General features: G+C 48.0%; 1 protein-coding gene across 1 annotated transcript in view; it reads left to right on the forward strand.

Moving 5' to 3' along the window:
* GDPD5 (glycerophosphodiester phosphodiesterase domain containing 5) overlaps positions 1-16,758 on the forward strand; it is a 124,089-nt gene extending 107,331 nt beyond the window's left edge. The window contains exons 11-15 of the mRNA XM_019473890.1: positions 1,807-1,964; positions 3,993-4,140; positions 8,329-8,411; positions 15,143-15,255; positions 16,629-16,758. Coding sequence (XP_019329435.1) covers positions 1,807-1,964; positions 3,993-4,140; positions 8,329-8,411; positions 15,143-15,255; positions 16,629-16,744 — 618 coding nt within the window. The 3' untranslated portion in view covers positions 16,745-16,758. The remainder of the gene's footprint in view (positions 1-1,806; positions 1,965-3,992; positions 4,141-8,328; positions 8,412-15,142; positions 15,256-16,628) is intronic.
* The last annotated feature ends 2,917 nt before the right edge of the window (positions 16,759-19,675 follow it).

The following is a 19,675-nucleotide window of genomic DNA, read 5'->3' on the forward strand; positions in this document are numbered from 1 at the left end:
TCTCACTCCTCTCTTCTCCGGCTGCGATTGCTGTTGTGCAGATTTTTTTTTCCCTTTCTTAAATATGTTTGTTATCCCAGAGGCGCTACCACCGTTGCTGATGGGCTCGGCCTTGGCCAGCGGTGGGTCCATCTTGGAGCCGGGTGGTGTTGGCTCTGTCAGACATGGGGGAAGCTTCCAGCAGCTTCTCACAGAAATCACCCCTGTAGCCCCCCGGCTACCAAAGCCTTGCCACACAAACCCAATACAATAATAATCCTTCTCCCTGGGCTGAGCAACTGTTTCAGCCTAGAGTGAACTTCTGCTTGGACAAGAAAAGGGTGTCCTGGAGCTGAGGGGTTTTCAGCAAAAGCAGGTCTATGTATCTGCAGAGATCTCTTCCAGACATTCATTTCTGCCCCAGAATTGTCCTTGCTGGGTTATGCCAAACATTTTAATTTCCAGCTCTGAGCGGTTGCAAGCAGAGCCCAGCCAGCCTTGTTAGCTGTGTCCTCTCTGACCACAAGGTGTAGAGCTTCACCCAGCCCATCAGGAGCTACCTCTGATGCAATGATCTCTTCTGGAGGGAGAGGACCACTTCCCATGTGTCAGAAGGGCACCCAGACCTAGGGACTCTGGGTGTTCCTTGGAAAACTTCTCTTCTTGACCTGTCTAGGGAAGGAAATTTGGTCCTTTCACTTGTCCGGTGCTCTCCCTTGAATATGGACTGGTTGTAAATAGCGTGGTGAGGCTGGCAAGTGGAATGACTACATCACTCGCGGCTCAGATATTTCATCTGTGCCAATTAGGTGCATCTGCATGCACAGACAAGTTCAGCACTGACTTGTGCAGTGATGGGCCCAGGAGGGAACAGAGCTATTTTTAACTTCCATCTGTCTTTCTAATGACTGACACTGCCACCCAATTTCCATTTAACTATGTGGCTGCAGTGATAGTGTTATCCTCAAGCCTCTGCCAGCTTGGCTAGATCCAAAGGAGGACCATGCTGTCTTCTCCTCGGATACTGCAATGGAAAGCAGGAGGAAAAATAGACAAAACATATACGTGGGGTCGTAAAGTGATAGTTCTCACCCAGGTTTTATGGTTCCCTATTGAAAATGCATATGGCTGCAGCTGTGCTGCTCTGATGCTTTGGTAGATGAGTGTCACTGAGTTATTAAACATGGGTTAAAGCAATGCAATGCCCGGCGGTACTGCTGAAGATAATCTGGTTGGGCCCAGCCTTTGCATGGCACAAGCCATAAAACTGCCCAGCTTGGTTCCTGCATCCGCTTTACATCTGGCAGCTGAGCTTGTTAACAGTAATTAATTTGACACGTTTTTAAAGCGTGGTATGAACTTAGGGAAATCCTTGCCCTGGGTTGGAGTAGATGTAGCCCTGATAAAAGAAGGTGAGTAAAACTAGTCTTATCCATGGGAACATGGGAGGCTTCTCCTGTGCATCCTGTCTGCACTGTCAGTTTTATGTCCTTAGTTCCCTCTGTGCCCTGAACTGGGCAGGGAGGACAGGCTTTCAAGGACACACCACGTCTCTTCCCGTGACCCCTTGGCCTGATCCCTTTGTATCTCAACCCTTTTCACCTCTAAGATTTTGTGCGTTACAGCCCTCTGGGCTTGCGGACAATCCTGAAATGCGTTTGAATAGAGACGTGGGAGGCTGTAAGTCTCTCCTAGACAATTTGTATGACAAGCAAGGCAGTCTCTCGTGTGATTTTGCTTCTGGCTTGGTGTAAACTGGCTGTTTTGTGTCACCAGCATTGTGAACAGTCTTTGCCATAGCCGTCCTCTGTCTCGCTCCCTCCGCAGGTGATGTGGCTACCGGACATGGAGAGGCAGCTGGTCAGACAGATTGCGCCGGGTTTCCAGCAGACTTCTGGCCTCAAGCTGGATGCAGAGCGCATGAGAGAGAAGGGCATTGTGAAGCTGAACCTGCGTTACACCAAGGTCACGAACGAGGATGTCAGGTACAGCCTCCTGTTTGGACACTGCGTGATAGCCCGTGTGCTCCATGGCAGGTGTCCACAGCTCTGTGCATCCTTGCTAACCTCATGCCCTGTGTGCATCCCTGTCTCAGCAGCATCTTTTCTGATCATCCCAGGCTGTCTTATCTGCACAGAGTTATGTTTTCAGATGGACTTGCTCTTGAAAGCTTGAGCTGTGCAAGCTTGTCCCTACCCATCACCCAGAATCCGGGCTGTTTCCAGGAGCGCACAGCTGACTCTAACAACTCTACATGCTAATTCAGTATATGATGATCCTTTTAAAAATACGAATATATGAATCGGCTGATTCTTATTACACTCTCAGCTCTGGAAAAAGTGAAGGCTTTTCACACCGGGTACTGCCAAGTGCTGTTTCATCCTCATTAGCAGCTGCCCTTTGCTTCTGTTTGTCTGCTCCAGACTTGCTACCACAGAATTTTGATTAGTCCAAAGTCTGGATATGCTTTCAGAAATTTCTCTTTGCAGAGAATTCACCCGATTCATTGTTGTCCTTTGTCAGCTATTTAGACTGGTCAGGTCTCCTCTTTAATGAGATTGGCAGCATGGGGTTCCTCTCCTTCTGCTTGAGCCTGTATTTGAACCATGCAGCGTGTTAGCTCCCGGCTTTGCCCTCTTCTCGGAAAGGGCAGATTGTCTCTAGTAGAGCTTTTCTATTTTTTAGAGTTCATTTCCCTCCCAAAAAAAATAGAGGTCATTTCCCCCCCCCCCCCAAAGAAATACTTGAAACAGGTTTGCAAAAGAAAAGTATCTTCAAAGAAGCTGTCTTACTGTGTGTTTGGGCTGGAAGTAGAGAAGAGCTGAGCCCGCAGCTGTTTGAGAGCATGGTCCTATTTAGTGTAATCTAGTGGTGTCTTTCCGTGGCTGCCAGCAATTGGTCTAGTTGCTCACCCTTAAAACCAAGTCTGTGCTTTACCTGCAGGATAATTCCTGCCTGTTTTTCCCCTACCTATTTCCTCTATCTCATGGAGAGGACCATATGCCTACTCTCTCATCTGTCCCAGCTCATCAGCCCCAATCTCTCATCGATCCCACCTCAGCTGTCTCCAAAATCAGACCTGCCACCTGAGTGCTTCTTGAACCCTGAAGGCCTTGGGGTGCCCAGTCAAATGTTGCTGCACTCCTGCAGCATGAGCCAGAGCAGGCTCAGCAAGCCCTGGTATAACACAGTTTCCTCAGTCCCCCCAAAGATCAGCATCTGGATGCAACGTTGCTGCGACCACCTCTGCCCTTGAGAATCCCTTAGCCTTTGGAGCAGCTTGATCATGTTGTGAGCTTTGAGATGTCCACATCTCGTACAGTGGCCTTCCACCTCAAAGTGCTTTGCTGATATTGAATTGCAAGGATTAATCTCTGTGCTGCCCATGCAAAGGAGATTAGTGATGCTTCTGCTTTGTAGATAAGGAAACAGAGCAATTTATGCAAATCGTATGGGTACAGGGAGTCCACTATCAGTGCTTGATTTGCTGCTGACAGCTCCTGTACCCCAGCTTGCGGTTTTAGCTTCTTGGAAAATGACCTCAGGAGACTGGAAGCTGTAACTCTGCGACCGTGCCCAAAACAAGGGCATGGGAGTTGTAGGAACGATGCTGGAAATGCAGTCTGTCAGTTTTTCATTAAGTAAATTGCCTACGAAGCGTTACAGGCATCTGAGCCAGATGTTAATTTTACATCAACATGATGAGGCGGTTGTTAGAAAAACATGACGTGCCCATCATTCATGAGGAAGTATCTGAGATGGGCTGTGGCCTGGGTCAGATAGCATCCAAGAGGCGAAGAAAGCTTTCAAGTCCAAACCATTTGATTGCCATGCCCTTCGGTTGCTTATGAAGTGACCATGTCCTGTTAAAAAAAAACCTATTTCATGTAATTCAAACCCAATAAATCTAGCCGTGATTACAGCGGTGGCTGATGGCAAGAGCTCTCCTCTTGGAGATGAGGGTCTGACATTTTCTGGGGGACTCACATCTCACCCTGTCTGTCTCTCGGCAGGGACTACACCGTGGCGAACCTGAGTGTGAATCTCTACACTGTGAACGAGCCCTGGCTATACTCCATCCTGTGGTGCGCCGGCGTCCAGTCGGTCACCTCCGACAGCTCCCACGTCCTTCGCAAGGTGCCTTTTCCCATCTGGCTAATGGTAAGCACGATGCCTGGGAAGCTGCTGTGAACCCCTGGAAGGAGGCCTCAAGTTGCGCCAGGGGAGGTTTAGATTGGACATGAGGAAAAATGTCTTTACTGAAAGAGTGGTGAAACATTGGAACAGGCTGCCCAGGGAAGTGGTGGAGTCCCCATCCCTGGAGGTATTTAAAAGACGTGTAGATGAGGCGCTGAGGGACATGGTTTAGTGGGCATGGTGGTGTTGGGTTGACGGTTGGACTCGATGATTTTAGAGGTCTTTTCCAACCTTAATGATTCTGTGAGGGGATGCGGTGGAGGGGTGTAGAGGTGGCCGTTGAGCACTGCAGCCATATGTCTAGTGGGTGTCTCCAGGAAGGTTTGGTTGGGTTCAATGTGCTACTGGGCTTGAGGGTTTTCATCCTCTGTATGCCTGAGCCCTGAGATGGTAACGGATCAATGCTCCTCTTGCACAATCCCTTCTTTCAGACGGCCTTGTCTCTCCCCATACGGGGTTTGGGAGCCTTGGAGATTGTGTTGCATGCCCCATTTAACCCACGTGATTTTTCCATTTTCCTCCGATGGAAAAACACCTTTCCAGACCTGCTGAGCAGCTGTTAGAGTTGCAGGAGAATCAGGCACACAGATGAACCAGCAAACCTGGCTTCTGTGTTTCAGGCAGGCTTCAAAACTAGCTTTTTGCCTATTTTTAATACCAAATGAGGACAAGTGTTACCTCTGGCTACCCCATTGCTGGACAAGGAACAACCAGAGACCAAAGGTAGCCCCCTTATCCATCATGTTAGCCAGTAAACTCTCTGAAAACTCTGCTAGCACTTTGAGTCTCTGAACCAAACAGAAATATTCATGTTGGAGTGGAGGCAAAATGATGAAATAGTTGAGTCAAAGTATTCCCAAAACAAGAGCTCGGCTGCGGAGGTGTGAGTGCATGTGATGGAGGGGCTGTTTTCTGATGACAGATCCTGTCAGGGGTAGGACAGGAGGCAGCTGTTTTACCTGCTGCTCTGGCAGATCTGCTTGGGGAAAGGGGAGAATAAGATGAGCACAAGGAGACGTTAACGTTAATGAGTTATCTGCGTCCTTACCTGGAGGTAGAACCTCAAGACTACCGCCCAGATGGATGAACACGTATGCACGGTGTCCTTAGCTTAACCTACTGCTTGTGTCTGACCACACAAATCCACGCTGGTGCGTGCTAAAGCTGGAGAATTGAAAATGGTTTTATAAAGGCTGAATCTGTCGGCAGAAGAAATTATCGTCGTCTGAATCGTGCTGCTGCAAACATCTGTCCTCCACTACAGCTGGCAGGAGTTGTGTGCACATCACTGGCAGCTTTTTACTCCAAAAGCCCCTCTGCCAGCGATGACAAGCAGGTGATACTTGGAGCCCTCCTCCAAGGGCTCTCCCATCTGCTGGATTTCCAGCTCTGCTGGGAGTGCACAGTCTTATATCACCGGCAGCATAAAAATCCCTTGATTTCCTGCATATTGAACTGCCTGGGTGATGTAATCGAACCAGCTTCGCCATCTGAGCCCCCTCCACTACGTGGGACAGGGCTCAGGAGCTGGAGTGAAACTCTTGTTTCTGCCAGGCTGTGGCTGCCCAGTGCCCTCGGGGGCTTCACTGGGCTTTATCGCCAGCTGAACAGCGCAAATCTGTTCTGCTCCATTCACCCAGGGGCCATTTGCAATTGCAAAAATACATTTAACTTGTGTTTACGTTAAATAAAAGGAAAAACAAAGAAGAAAAAGCGACAGTCTCTCTCCCCTCTACTCTTGATGGAAAGCTGCTGGTAAGAACAGAGGCCATCAGACACGGCATAGAGAAGGGCTTTGAACAGCTTGAGCTGGGATTCAGCCCCTAACCTGATGTCCTTAAAGCGGGTGCCCAGTGTGAGACCCCTCTCCGCAATTTTGGGAGTCTCCTTCAGAGCCAGGGTTTGAGTTGCTCTCTGCCCAGTTACACTGAATTGATGAAGGGTTTGACGCGCTGCAAAGGTGAGGATTTCGGGAGTAGGACTTATTTTGGGTAAAGTTTATAAAAAACAAAACAAAAAAACCAAACCAAAACAATCCCACTGAAACAGCCCTGTCTAAAAAAGGGGAACTGGAGGTGAAATATAGCAAATTCCTGAGCAGGTCTTGGTGCGGATGGAGCAGGACAAGTTGTCTTCGCTGTAGATGTTTGCTGACCCGTGCTCCCTCCTCTGCAGGGCTGAGGAAGCATCTGCTCGCTGGGCACTCCTAATAACGATGTGTGTGGGGTGCATGTCTTTGAAAAATTGCAGTTTTCCCCTTTTGATCACCTTGAAATTCCATTTTTGTCGCTTATAAAACCTTGATTTGGTACCAAAATCTTCTAGCTTTGAGCTTTCTGCAGGACTTTAAAAAAATACACGTAATATCTGTAATCAGGTGCTGAAGTTTTCCCAGAAAGCTGTGTTTGTCTACCTGTTGCTTGGGATATATCATAGGAAATACAACTTTTGCCCCACAAAAACCAAACAAACAATCCCACTGAAACAGCCCTGTCTAAAAAAGGGGAACTGGAGGTGAAATATAGCAAATTCCTGAGCAGGTCTTGGTGCGGATGGAGCAGGACAAGTTGTCTTCGCTGTAGATGTTTGCTGACCCGTGCTCCCTCCTCTGCAGGGCTGAGGAAGCATCTGCTCGCTGGGCACTCCTAATAACGATGTGTGTGGGGTGCATGTCTTTGAAAAATTGCAGTTTTCCCCTTTTGATCACCTTGAAATTCCATTTTTGTCGCTTATAAAACCTTGATTTGGTACCAAAATCTTCTAGCTTTGAGCTTTCTGCAGGACTTTAAAAAAAATACACGTAATATCTGTAATCAGGTGCTGAAGTTTTCCCAGAAAGCTGTGTTTGTCTACCTGTTGCTTGGGATATATCATAGGAAATACAACTTTTGCCCCACAGGAAAACCTGCTATTTGGGTTCTTCAGTTGTGAAATACCAACAGGTGCATAAATGAAAAATTTAGATGTGTAGATTTTGTTCCAACTTAGAAGACTCTTGAGTTTTCATTCAAAATAGTTATGATGGCACTCTCCTGCCAAGAAAATGGGAAACATCAATTTTGTGTCTGTTGGTCTTAATAGATGCAGCAAATGTAACATTAAATGTCACCCTTCTGTAATTAAGCTGGGAAATACAAGGATTAAATCTCCATCAGAAGCATTGGCTAATTAAAGCATTGCCCTGCTAATTCTATGGCACACTTTCACAGGATAAATTGAGACACACAAAGGTTTACTGAGCAGAAAAACAAGTTGTTCTCTGCTGGGAGACAGAGGTAGCAGAGTCGATGGCTCCCAACTGGGTTGACACCATGTCACGCTACCATTGCATGAACTCATCTTTATGCATTATGTATTCTATTTCTGTAATGAAGTATTACTTGTGTGCATTAGTAATGGTGTTGGTGGTTGTGATGGATCTGTCTGGTATGAAATCAGCAACTTTCTCCTGGTTGGGACTAGTCCAGGTTTGGGATAGGAGAAATTCGTTAGCATCACTGGTGGCTGTCCTGGGTAGGAGCCTTCTGAGCATCATCAGGAGTTGATTATTATTATTATCACTTTACTTTGTTGCCTTCCCTGGGCAGCACAAAGATCAATGTGGAGTAGTGTGCTTCTGTGCTGAGTTCAGGTGATGGGTTTAGCTGCTGTGATGACCACAGCCACTTAGACTGGCAAATGAAGCCAGAGCTACCAGTACCTTAAAGGACAGAAATTGAGAAGTATATGCTTATAGCATGGAGACTGTGCGGAACAACTAACGTTAGCACTCAAAATGGACCCTGTGTGTCTCATGTGCAATGTGTGTATATTTCTGTGTTTTCCCACAGACTTGGATTTCCAAACAGCATCCTACCCTCGCCTCGAGGTACAGCTGAGATAGGAAACTTTCAGCCCATGAAGCTCCTGAGAAAATTTCAGCACGCAAAAGGAGGGAGAGTTTAAAATTGTTCCTGTTTGCAGTTTTTCCTGATAACGTCATTTTGGATGACAGGCTAGCATTAGAAATGTCATAAACGTCGTGATTTATATGCGACCCCTGCAGCTCTGTGCTTTTCTTTCTGCCCTGGTGGTAACTTCAGCAATGTGTGGTCTCTCTGTGATTGTACAAACCAGAAGGTTTAAGGTCTGCTTCTGTTTTCTGTCTTCCAGCCTCCAGACGAGTACCACCTAATCTGGATCACGTCTGATCTCATTTCATTTATCGTAATTGTAGGAGTTTTTATATTCCAGAAGTAAGTAGAGCGTTGTTACAGCTCGACTCTCATGTATTTGTGACGTGTGTTTTTGTTCAGAGTGTGGGGTGGAGACGGGAGAGAGGAGCACTGCGCTCCTCAGGCGCTTGGATTGCAATAGCAGGGAAACCGGTTATTAAAAATCCCTACAAAGACTGCAAACAATAATTCCACTTCTGAGATGTGACACTGAATTGGATGTAGTCACTACTTTTTAAGAAGAATGAAAGATCTCAAAACAGTAGCGATAGACGCCTTGCTCTGCTCATAAATGAGTGTGGGAGAGAAACTGTAAATGCTTCAGGGAAATGGACGTTGAGAAAGAGATTAAAATGCTTTAAAGGAAGAAGAGGAGATGTTTTGAGATTCCACCATTATAGTCTTCAAAAAGAACATGTTATAGTTTTCTTAAATCAGTTTGTTCCCGTTTAGATGAAGAAATAGAAATATTATGATTTAGCAAATCAAATCAGTTGCTTAGTTTGATGCATAGAGAAAGTCTCTCCATTTTCCAAAGAAAAGGGGGAGCAAGGATTTGATGAGGGCACGGCAGAAGCCTCTCCGTTAGCCAGGGTGCCTGAAAACAAATGTGGAGCGTAAAACCTAGGAGCAGAGTAAGTTAAGACACTGATAAATCAGGAGAAGGTAAATCAACTTCCTAATGGCAGAGCTGGCCAAGCGACTCGCCTCTTGGCTGTACTGAGGAAACCACGGTGTCCTCCCGGTGATGTGCCTTTTCTCCTAGGAGACGTTTGAGCTGTCAGTGGTGACAGTGTAATAACCCTCTCTGGGAAAAAGCGTGAGCTCAGAGAGAGATGCGCTCCCTCCAGTGAGAAGCAGCAGCCTTCTCGTGGGAAAATGTGTCATTCTGAAATTGCATCCCCTCTTCCCCGGCTCTATAATCTCATCTGCTTTGGCATGCACAAACGGCTGTCCTAGAAACGTCAAGGGACCTACACTTTCCTTCCTTCTTGATATCCGAAATGCCTTCGCGTTAGGAGCAGCAATTTAATTTGCTTCAGCCTCACGAGCTGGTGATTTTGCTGTCGCACTGTCCAGATCATCTGCTTGCAGCAATCTCTTTCCTTCCCCGGCGTGCCACGACACCTGGGTGCGTAATTACCCGGGTATTTTTGCCATGTTACAGTAGGCTGTTGCTCCTGCCAGCACCCGCTATGGATTTGACTTCAGGCCAGATGTTGGGTCTGTTTATAATTGTGTCTAAATTCATGACTTGCACAGTCCCACGCTGGTAGACCTGTGCTCAGGGGGTCCCCAGTTCCAGCATGGGATAATGGAGTTAGCAGCAGATTGAAAACCTTCCTCTCGGATTAGATTTCCCAAGAGTTAATGAAACCACTGACCAAGATGAGATTAAAATTTTTCTAAGAGTCTTGTGATCTGAACTGTGGCCGATTAAACCTTTCCTCCAGAAGGGCCTCGTGGCTCTGTTGTCTGGAAGCTTCCTCCACTCCCTTAAATTCATCAGTCGGTTTAAAAAGAGATGTCCCTGCTCTTTAGACCCGGTATTTCTCTGTCAGAAACAGAAATGCACAGAAGAGTCTGGAGGCAGGGACTGACCGCTCTGAAGAGCAGAATTTGAAGGCCAAGTTGATGAGGTATTTGCAGTCTTTTGCGTCATCTCCCAAAGTCAGTTTTAGAAGGCCTTTCTCAATCACACCCGGGAGACCACAGCTGAAGAAATTAAACTGATTCAACCCGCTGAATGAGAACTATAGGTCCCAGAGCAGAGCGAAATGAGGCACGCTTGGAGAGAGGGAGAAGTCGCAGCTACGTGGACTTTGCAATAGCTGGACTCTTCCTCTCTGCACTGATTGAATTTCTTCCAGTTTGGAAGAGGTTTGACGGAGTAGGGGCAAGAGGAAGCAGGGTAAGGAGGGAAAGCATTATTGCAGGATTTCTCTTCCACCCTCAGTGTAAGTGTGATACAGGTGAGAAGAGCTGGAAGCTGCCACCAGCTTTCGCCAGGGTCCATCAGCCTGGAGCACTGAGCTCGCTGCCCGGCCTCTGGACCTGACGTAGAAAGGCAGTTGCTCAGAGAGGTCCGGCCACGTGGGGTCCGTCGTAGCAAGGCCAAATGTCTTCTTTTGGATCTCTCCCTTGGGACAACAACCCCAAGTCAGTAGAAGGAAGAAGGAGAAACTCTAGCACCAGAAGTTGGACTTTCTGCAGCAAAGGGCTTGCTCTTCCAAGAGCCTTGTGCAGGAGAGACCCATTTCCCTGCTGTTCCAGTTTCTCCACCACATGAAAGAATTGGTAGCAGCGTTGAGGATATATCAAAAACAAATCACAGCAGAACTGCCCAACTACTACCTGCTGATGTGATTCAGCTCCGGGAAATGGGGCTTGGCATTTGGCCTTCAGTGTCGTGGTTGGTTTTTTTGTTTTGTTTTTGTTTTTGTTTTCCCCGAGTCCTTTTTGGGGCAAAACCGAGCTGCTTCCTTCATGCAAGGATGAGGGGGTGGGTGGGAACAGAGCCACCGCTTCGATGTGCTCGTCCTCTCTCCTACGCATGGCTTGTCTCTCCTCCGTAGCCACGGGTAGGGATTGCTCCTGCTGTTCTGCTTCAGCCCTGGTGACAGGATCGTGGCAGCCACTCCAGAAGGGAAATATCAACTGTGATGACTTTCTAACTGATCTTTTTTTGCCTCTTTGCCTTGTTTATTTTCTTACTGCTCTGACTGTTGTGCATGTTCCTCCTCTTTCTCTCTCTGCTGCATTCTGGCATCTCACAGCTATCACATGATCAGGTAATTCTGGTGCTTTCCTCCTCTTTCTCTTTTTCATTCAACCTTCCTTTCTCTCTTTCTTTCTCCCTCTCTGCTATGGCTTCACTGCAGACGGACAGGGCAGGACACAGTTTTTCACAGTGCTTTCAAACATCTGGCTTCAGAGGGGGACCATAAGGGTCTGAACATTGCACAGGCCATAGCCGTGAGCACCACGGGAGCCTGATGCTGAAGCCGGCGGATGTTTCGAAGGCAACCTGACCTTCTGTTACAATGATCCAAGTTGCTGCCCTTTAAAACAGCCCTATTCTGAGGTCCTGCAGTGTGTTGTAATTGGGAAATTCCCAGTGGGATGTAATGCTTTCTCCATGGAAACAATCTCATGCAAAATATCCCCTTCCTTCCTGCATTTACCAGAGGTTTTTGAGACCAACCTCTTCTAAATTGGCCAATTCTAAAGAAAATAATGTAACCTGTTCAATTATATAAAGTAGCACTTCTCTAGCCCTGGGAATGAATTAATAAGGCTAATAGCTGGAAAGGTTTGGCTCATCAATTGCTGCACTCGGGGCTTGGGATCTTTCAGGAGTGTCTTCCCAGTTACACCACTGTGAAACTGGAAATGCAGTGTGAAAATAAATAGCATTGCACCCAGGGAGGGAATGAGCCTGGGATGCTGGATTAGAAGTGCCATCAATTGGAAACCCAGATTTCTCCTTGTATTGGCTGTTTTCTCACCAGTCGTTCTCACCCCCTTGGAGGGAAGCGCTGTCGCTTTTCTGCAGTAAAGCCTTCACCGCGTCTGTACTTGGACCAAACTCTTCATGTGTTACCTTCTCCATTCCTCCTGCTGTGTGCCATGGGGTTGTATTTCAGAGGACTTGGCTACTCCCTATCTGTGCTTATCTGCCCCTCTCCCTCTGCCCACCCACTGCCTCGGGGGTCGGGGTTGGCCACCTGCAAGTATTGCCTGCTCCACGAGGTACCTTGGACTTTGTGGTGTTACGTCCTCACGGCATCTCCCCAAAACAGGACCTGGCTACGGGGCTGGGCTGAGCCCTTCTGTGGGTGCAGGGAGGTTGGGTGTTTTCCCCTTCTCACCTCCCCCTTGCTCCCTGGCTCGTGGATAAGGAGAAAACAGGCATGGAGGAGTTGGGCAGGCTTTAGGCAAGAGCGGTCGCAGGATGGGGACTTTGTGATTGCAGCTGGCTTGGCTCTTTGCTCGCTCCATCTTATCCCCTCAGTACCAATCAACCCCGTTTTATCCCCGACCTGCTCCTCTCCCATCCCCTTTCCTTGCCATTTAGCATCTCCCCTCCAAACCAAGGGTCCGGTGGCCCTAACACGGTGTGTGCTGTCTCTGTGTTGTTGTCCCAGTATTTTTTAGTCTGTTCCCACCCTGTGTCCGTCTGGTCCGCTTTGATGCCAACCTCCCAGAACAAGACCTACCTGCTGTCTGTCTGGCCTTTTTGCACGCTGCTGTCCTAAACGTGGCCGATCACGACAGAATCCAAGGGGGTAGGAGAGGTGCTATTTTCTATTAAACGAGCTTTCTGGAGACCCAAAGGCTACCGAGCACAGCAGAGAGTATTTTGTATGGTGTTGGAGTTGCATTGTGGTTAAATGTACCGGTGGCCCTTCTAAAAAGGGTATTTCAAAGTATCCCTGAAAAATGGGGTCGCCCTCCCTTAGCTTGTTCAGTCAGAGCAATGCACCCCTGTGAGCGGAGTCATCGGCCCCTCGTGCGTATTTAACCACCCTGGGTCTGACCGCAGCCACCATGCGAGATGGGGAGCAGAGAGTGGTGGTCATTCCTCTTGGCAGGAGGAGAAGAGCCCTTGGTCCCTGCGCCCCTTTGAGGCTGGGCTGTCTGTGCCTCAAAATAGCCCATGCCGTCCATGGGATGTCTAGGACTTACGGGCAAGAGATCATCATGCCTTTTGGCCATGCAACCCAGCCTAATGCTGAAAAGCCTGATGTTGTGTGCAAAGAAAAGACTCGTTGTTGTAGCAATAGGTTTTGGTCCTGATTATAAGTTTAAGGAGGGTCTTATCCTCTGCACTTGCAACCACATTGACCTTGGTGGGATCTGCCTGCATGGGACACTAAGAGCAAAAATGGTCGTCTTCCAGGTCAGAGTGGCTCAGCTTAGATGATGATGATGATAGAAGAAAAATATTTTTTTTATTTTTAATTTTTTTCTTTTTTATACTTTAATGTCTTTGCCTCCTTGTGCTTCCTCCGTGTTGCTTCTGTCCATGGGTCTGTGAGTTGTGTCGTGTTGCCATCCCACCCCTTCTTTTCTCTGTGGCAGAGCATCCACCTTCATCTGTACCCCTGTCAAAGCCTGATGGTGCAGTGTCACCCACTGGGATTTGGGAGGGGGATGGAAACCCCATGAAATCGACACCAGCTAGATTTTCCTGGAAAAATTGCAGAACCTCTTTTGCGGATGTTGCTTTGTCAGGCTGATGCTGTGGACCCGGGCTGGAGATGTGTGGGGCTCCTCAAATCCTCTGCTCCTGGGGCTGGGTAGAGGGTTAGAAATTTAAGAGAAGGTGGTTGTCACCTTTTAAAATAAATAAATAAATCGCCTTCTCTTGTGTGGGTGAGCCACTAGGTGGTGCCAGAAGATCAGAAACCCCATAAAGCCACCCTAAATCCCTGCTGTTTCTCTATCGAATAGCCTTATGGCATCCCTGGCTCCGGCAGGGAGAATGGGATTTACTTGAAAGCCTTCCTCTGTGGTCAGGAGGTAGGATGAATCCGTGGGGCGTGGGCAATGAAAGCCTGGCCTAAACAGCATCCCTTTGCAATGGGATCTTGGGTATGGCTGCTTTGTCTGAGCCCCCCAAGCCCTGTTTTCCCATATTGCGGCAGCAGCCCACCTTTCACTCCTAATGCCAGCAGCTCTGCAGCTGAGGGTCTGCTACAGGGGTGCTCTCAGGCTGAAAAACAGCTTTAAAAGCAAAATGCCCCTTGAGCTTCCTGCCGTTGCTTATTACTAACATCAGTAATTTTCTTTACGTGCATTCGGTAATGAGAATAAAAGTCTTGCTAATTTTAAGTCGAGCCAAGTTCCCCTCAGCCTCATATTGTTCACGTGGTGGAAGCTTCTGGTGAACACTGAGTTTCATCAAGGCTTAAAAAGTGGAGGGTTTGTGTAGAAACGTTTAAGTAAAGACCTGGCATTTGGGGAGGGAAGTGCGCTTTTTTAATTACTAACATCAGTAATTTTCTTTACATGCATTCGGTAATGAGAATAAAAGTCTGGCTAATTTTAAGTCGAGCCAAGTTCCCCTCAGCCTCATATTGTTCACGTGGTGGAAGCTTCTGGTGAACACTGAGTTTCATCAAGGCTTAAAAAGTGGAGGGTTTGTGTAGAAACGTTTAAGTAAAGACCTGGCATTTGGGGAGGGAAGTGCGCTGGGAGAAATTACATTTAAGGGCACTGTATGTGACAGCTTGGCACTGCTTGTACTTTCCTGCAGAGCAGCTCATGTCGGTGTCTTTGCTGTGTCTCAGGTTTGAGACCTCAAATTGTCTTTGAGCTCTCATCTCCCACAAGCATGAGCATGTCACTCAGCGAGGAAAAGGTTATGGTTGCTTTACTTGGCTTGGTCTCTCGTTCTGTTCCCTCTTTCCAACCCTAAGAGTCAAAATAGCCCTACCTGCTTTGGGCAGCTGGATAGCTGATGCGATAGAGAGGGGTTTGGGGCATCTGCAGTCCTTGGTGAAATTAGTGGAATTAGGATGCTCAAGGTGGTTAAAGATGACCTGCTTGTATGTCTGTACCCCTCTGAGATAACATGCTCATCTCTGAACATCCTCCTACCATGCGGGCTTGCGTAGGTGCAAGGGAGCAAAGGCGTGAGGGTCTCTGGGGACTTGTTGGTCTCTACATTGTTGGTGGCCACTTGCATTGAGGATGCTCTCGTGGCTGGGGAGACCAGCCCCTGATATACCCCTCTTGTCTTGCAGGTGGCGCCTAGGAAGCATCAGGACCTACAACCCGGAGCAGATCATGCTCAGCGCTGCTGTCCGCCGGTCCAGCCGGGACGTCAAGATCATGAAGGAGAAACTGATCTTCTCAGGTATGGATGGGGCCGGTCGGTCAGAGCCCTTTGCTCCATCCCTCAGCTGTCACCCTGCTCTCTGCTGATGGAGGAGGTGGTCTTGATACGGGTGTCGTCATCTGCTGGTGGGACGGGGTGACTGGACTGAACCTGCTGCACCGAACCACTTGTGGGATGCGGTCATGGCTCATCCATCCCAAAGTGGTGCAGGTCTGAGCACTGATTTGCTCAGAAATCTTGCATTTAACTTCCCAAGTTATGCCATGCAGCTCTCTTACACTGTCCCACATCTCCACTCTCAGTTGTCAACAGTGTGTCCAAAGCTATAAAACCCATTAAAATAATGGCATAGGTCACCACCAATAATGGTGATGAGTTTGGGGTAGACCTGGAATTCAGTGGCACTATAGGTTGATGGATTCCTGATATCCTTGTGCTCCTCCCAGCATCTATTTGTGTTGGAACATGCTGGCAACGTGTCCATCTCAGCCCACCTCTAAGAAAGATCTCAGAAATGCGTACAGAGAGGGAAACATTTAGCTTTAAAAGATTAAAGCTGGCGCACGAAGCTGGAAAACTCACAGTTGAAGGAATGTGAATATAATCTCCCCTTGAGCTTTGTTACGGGTTTTCTTTCTTTGTATTTAGGGGCTAGAGACCTCCAGCGGGGATCAGGGTTTATTGTACTGGGCACACACACAGCAAAAAAAGACAACTCTTGCTTCAAAGAGCTTATTGTGTGAAATGCGGGCCTGATTCTGCCCTCCAGAGATGGTGAAAATCAGGTGTAAGTCCAGGGAACCCAGGGAGGGAAAGAAGCATTTGGTCACAGCAGAATTAAGCTTCCCCAACATGTCCTAGACATAAAATGCCCTAGACATAAAATATCCTTAGAGGTAGGGGATATATATTAAAGTTTCGTGCCTCTGAAACAAATGTTCTTGCTTAGGGTGGGTGTTTACAATTAAAACATTGGTGGCTGCGCGCTTTTCCCAGTGAAACCAGTGACTGTAGGAGTCTCCCCTTTTCCAGAATGGCCATTTGGATAGAGATTAAGTTCAGGTATTTTGCACCCTTTGCCCACGGGTGACTAATTCAGCCTGTGGCATAGCACCATGTGTATGGGAGTGTCCAACTTTGCCTCTGGTGGCGGCAGGATTGTCAGGGTCTGAAGTTTAGAGGTGAGCTCCTATTTGGAGGCAGATCCTGTTCAGAACTGGTTTTAAATGGGTGCAGTGTTGCTAAACCCTGGGTGAAATCTCTGTAGGATCAGATGGATCCCATGTGGTGGAATTGCACGGCTTCTCAGTGTCTCAGTTTCCCCATCCGTGGGGGGCTTCTGGGACTTGCACCCCTGTGACAATGTCCCCCTCCTTCTCTACCCTCCCCAGAGATCAACAACGGTGTGGAGACCACGGACGAGCTGTCTCTCTGCTCCGAGAACGGCTATGCCAACGAGATGGTCACCCCCACGGATCATCGGGACACCAAGCTGCGGATGAACTGAGGGGCTCCGTTCCAACCCACCCCGCGTTCACTCTGGCAGCGAGAGCCGTGCTCTCCTGTTTGCTGCAGGATGGGAACCTTTGAGGAACTGCTGGTCAGGCAGAGACCCCTTCCCATACCCCATCGCTAGCTGCTCCACCTCCCTGGTTGTGAGGTTGGGGGGCTTATTTTTGTAAATATGTAGAAAATCTGAATTTTTTTTGGTCTCTTTTTTTGAGTGTAATTTTTCCAGGGCATGAGTGGAAATACCGTGTTCATTAAATCTTCGACCTTACGGCTGAAGTTATTTGAATCTTGATGTGACAGCCTGAGTCCCTGTGGGGGTTTCTGGGAAAAACACGTTGGACGTGTCTCCCCTTTCTCCCCCTTGCCCTGCTCCACTCCTTCCCTTGGTGCAGCGACTGTGTAGCTGAACGTTGTGATGTTCTCGTGAAGTGTCGGTTTTGTTATGGGGTTTTTTTTTTGGTCCCCCCCCCACCCTTTCCCCCTTTCCTGGGCAATGAAGTTTTAGCTCTAATGCAACAGGAGGCTGTTTGGAGGAGAGAAGCTTTCCTAGGAGAGGAGAGAGCACTGCTCTTCCCTGCTGAAGTTCAGAGCCAGGGAAGGGGTTGCACTGGCTCAGTCACTTGGGCACCTTCTCCCTGTCCCGTCCTCCTTCCCCAAAGCCTGGATGTTCACAGGAGAGTGGCCTTCTTGAAATGTCCTGCTGCAGTCTTGAAGGCAAATCCTGAGCGTTGGCTGTAAATTGGCCTCTGCTGGCAGCAATGCTTTAATTTTTGATTTTTTTTTCCCCTTTTTTCTTTCTTTCCATCTTCTCCCTGAGTTGGGCTCTGTCGGGAGCCCGGGTGGCTTGCAAAAAGCAATGCCGTGGGCACCATCACCGCTCAGATCTGGCTAAAGTGCCTGCCACTCCAAGTGGCATTTGCAGTCGCTCCTTGCTTCCCTGTCCTTGCACCCACGTAGGAAGAGGAGGTGGTGGTGCTGTGAGAGCTTCCCCCTCTCTGGGCCAAGGAGGTGCCCATGAGTGAAGGAGTTGTAAATAGTTTGGAAGGTGAAGCAGCCCCGGAGTGTAATTTATTCCTGCAAGGAGACCTTTCCTCCTTGCTTTAAAAGCAGGATCTTTAAAGCTGCATGTTCGTGTCCTCCAAAGGAGTGACGGTCTTGCAGCGGATGCTGACAGGCTCATGAAGGCAAGAGCTCTCATCAGTGTGTTTCCAATGCAAAAGGCTTTAAACCAAAATCCTAGAGGTTAAAAGAAAAAAAAAAAACAAACAGAAAAAAGCTCGGAAATCAAGTAGATGGCAGTTGAATTTTATCCCCTCCCTGAAACGGCTCACAGCCAGCCCAAGGGCGGTCTCAGCTCTCTGCTCTTGACCTTCAAGGCCTCGTGGAGAGGAGCCTGTTTTTGGGTCACTTTGCTGTTCACACGGAGCCGGTTCCCAAGGCAGCTGAAGCCAGCCGGAAGGCTGCCGGAGCTGTGAATGGGTCTTGGCTCAGTCCCCGTGGCCTTCTGGTGTTGGGTTGCTCCCTTCCTTGCTGGATCTTGGTTGACACAACGTGCAACGTGAGAACTCCCATTGAGCGCGAGCTTCCTTTTGAAGCTTGGTGCGCGCTGCCTTGAAAGCGATGGGGCCATCAAAGTTGTTTACTGTGGAGGGAACGGGAGCTGAGGCTGAGTCTTCGGGTGCTGGCCAAGCTGGGTTGTAGAGCCCATGAGTGGCTGGGGAGAAGTCACCTTGTAGAGGAGAAGGTGGTCTTGGGGATGCTGATGTGCATCACATTCGACACCCAAAAACAGCCTTGAGCAGCTTGTTCTTGTTTCGGCAGCACTGAACTGCTCTGTCTTTTTCGAACTGTACTCCAGTAGCATTTTGAAACCCCAAAGTCTTGGGCTTAGTGTGTAAGAATTGGGGGCAAAAGTGGCCAACTTATCTATGTGAAAGAAAAATACCCCTATTGATAATGAAAATATGAATTGTGATGCTTTAATAAGCACCTCCTAAGCAGTGCAAATCAAGCCTTCAATTCCTTTGCATCTACCCTGGGTTTTTATGAATGTAGGTGGAATAAGACCCTGGTCCACGCTCCCTCTTACCTTCCCCAAATTCTGTCCTCCTATATGGTACTCTCTCAAGTCTGTGAAACACGGTGTGTTTTTTTTCTGCAGAACTGCAAGATTTTGATGGATTTGAAGGCTTTTGAGAACAAAGTTGCTTCTCCTTTTAATGTGGTGCTGTATTGAAACATTCCCGGTGGATTGTCATTGCCAAGTGAGAGATGATGTTAAATCTCAGCATCTGTTGATAATCACCTGCATGTTCTGTTTTTATCCTTGGAGATGACTTTATTGAAAGGTCAAGTGCTTAAAAGCTTGGAAGTGTTAAAAGCAATCCAACAAAGAGTTGTTTTCACAATTCACTTTTTTGGTTTTTTTTTTTAATGACGAGACCCAAACTTTATGCGTAATGCACTGACTGTTACCATTATCGTCCTGAACATTTGCTACCTTTTTTTTTTTTTAAAAAAGGATGATACTTTTTTGATGAAAATAGAGCTAGACCAAAATAAACTCTGCAATGCTCTGTGAAATAAACTGTCAGTATTCCCCTGCTGTGATGGTTGTTTTGTGTTCTGGGATTGCTTGCCATGGGTGATGCCTTGATCTTCTCCCTGCATTTCTGCTTTTTCGTGCTTCATGAGGGAGCTAAAGGTCTGACCAGAGGGAGGTTTGGAGATCCGTCCTTCTTGAGATGGGTACAGTTGTGTTGCATCTCCTCTTGACGACACCAAGCTGAGTGGTGCGGTCGACACGCCGGAGGGACGGGATGCCATCCAGAGGGACCTGGACAAGCTGGAGAAGTGGGCCCGTGTGAACCTCATGAGGTTGAACAAGGCCAAGTGCAAGGTCCTGCAACCTGGGTCGGGCAACCCC

This window comes from Aptenodytes forsteri, unplaced genomic scaffold (assembly GCF_000699145.1).
Source record: "Aptenodytes forsteri isolate BGI_AS27 unplaced genomic scaffold, ASM69914v1 Scaffold231, whole genome shotgun sequence".
In the NCBI taxonomy this organism is placed as follows: Eukaryota; Metazoa; Chordata; class Aves; order Sphenisciformes; family Spheniscidae; genus Aptenodytes; species Aptenodytes forsteri.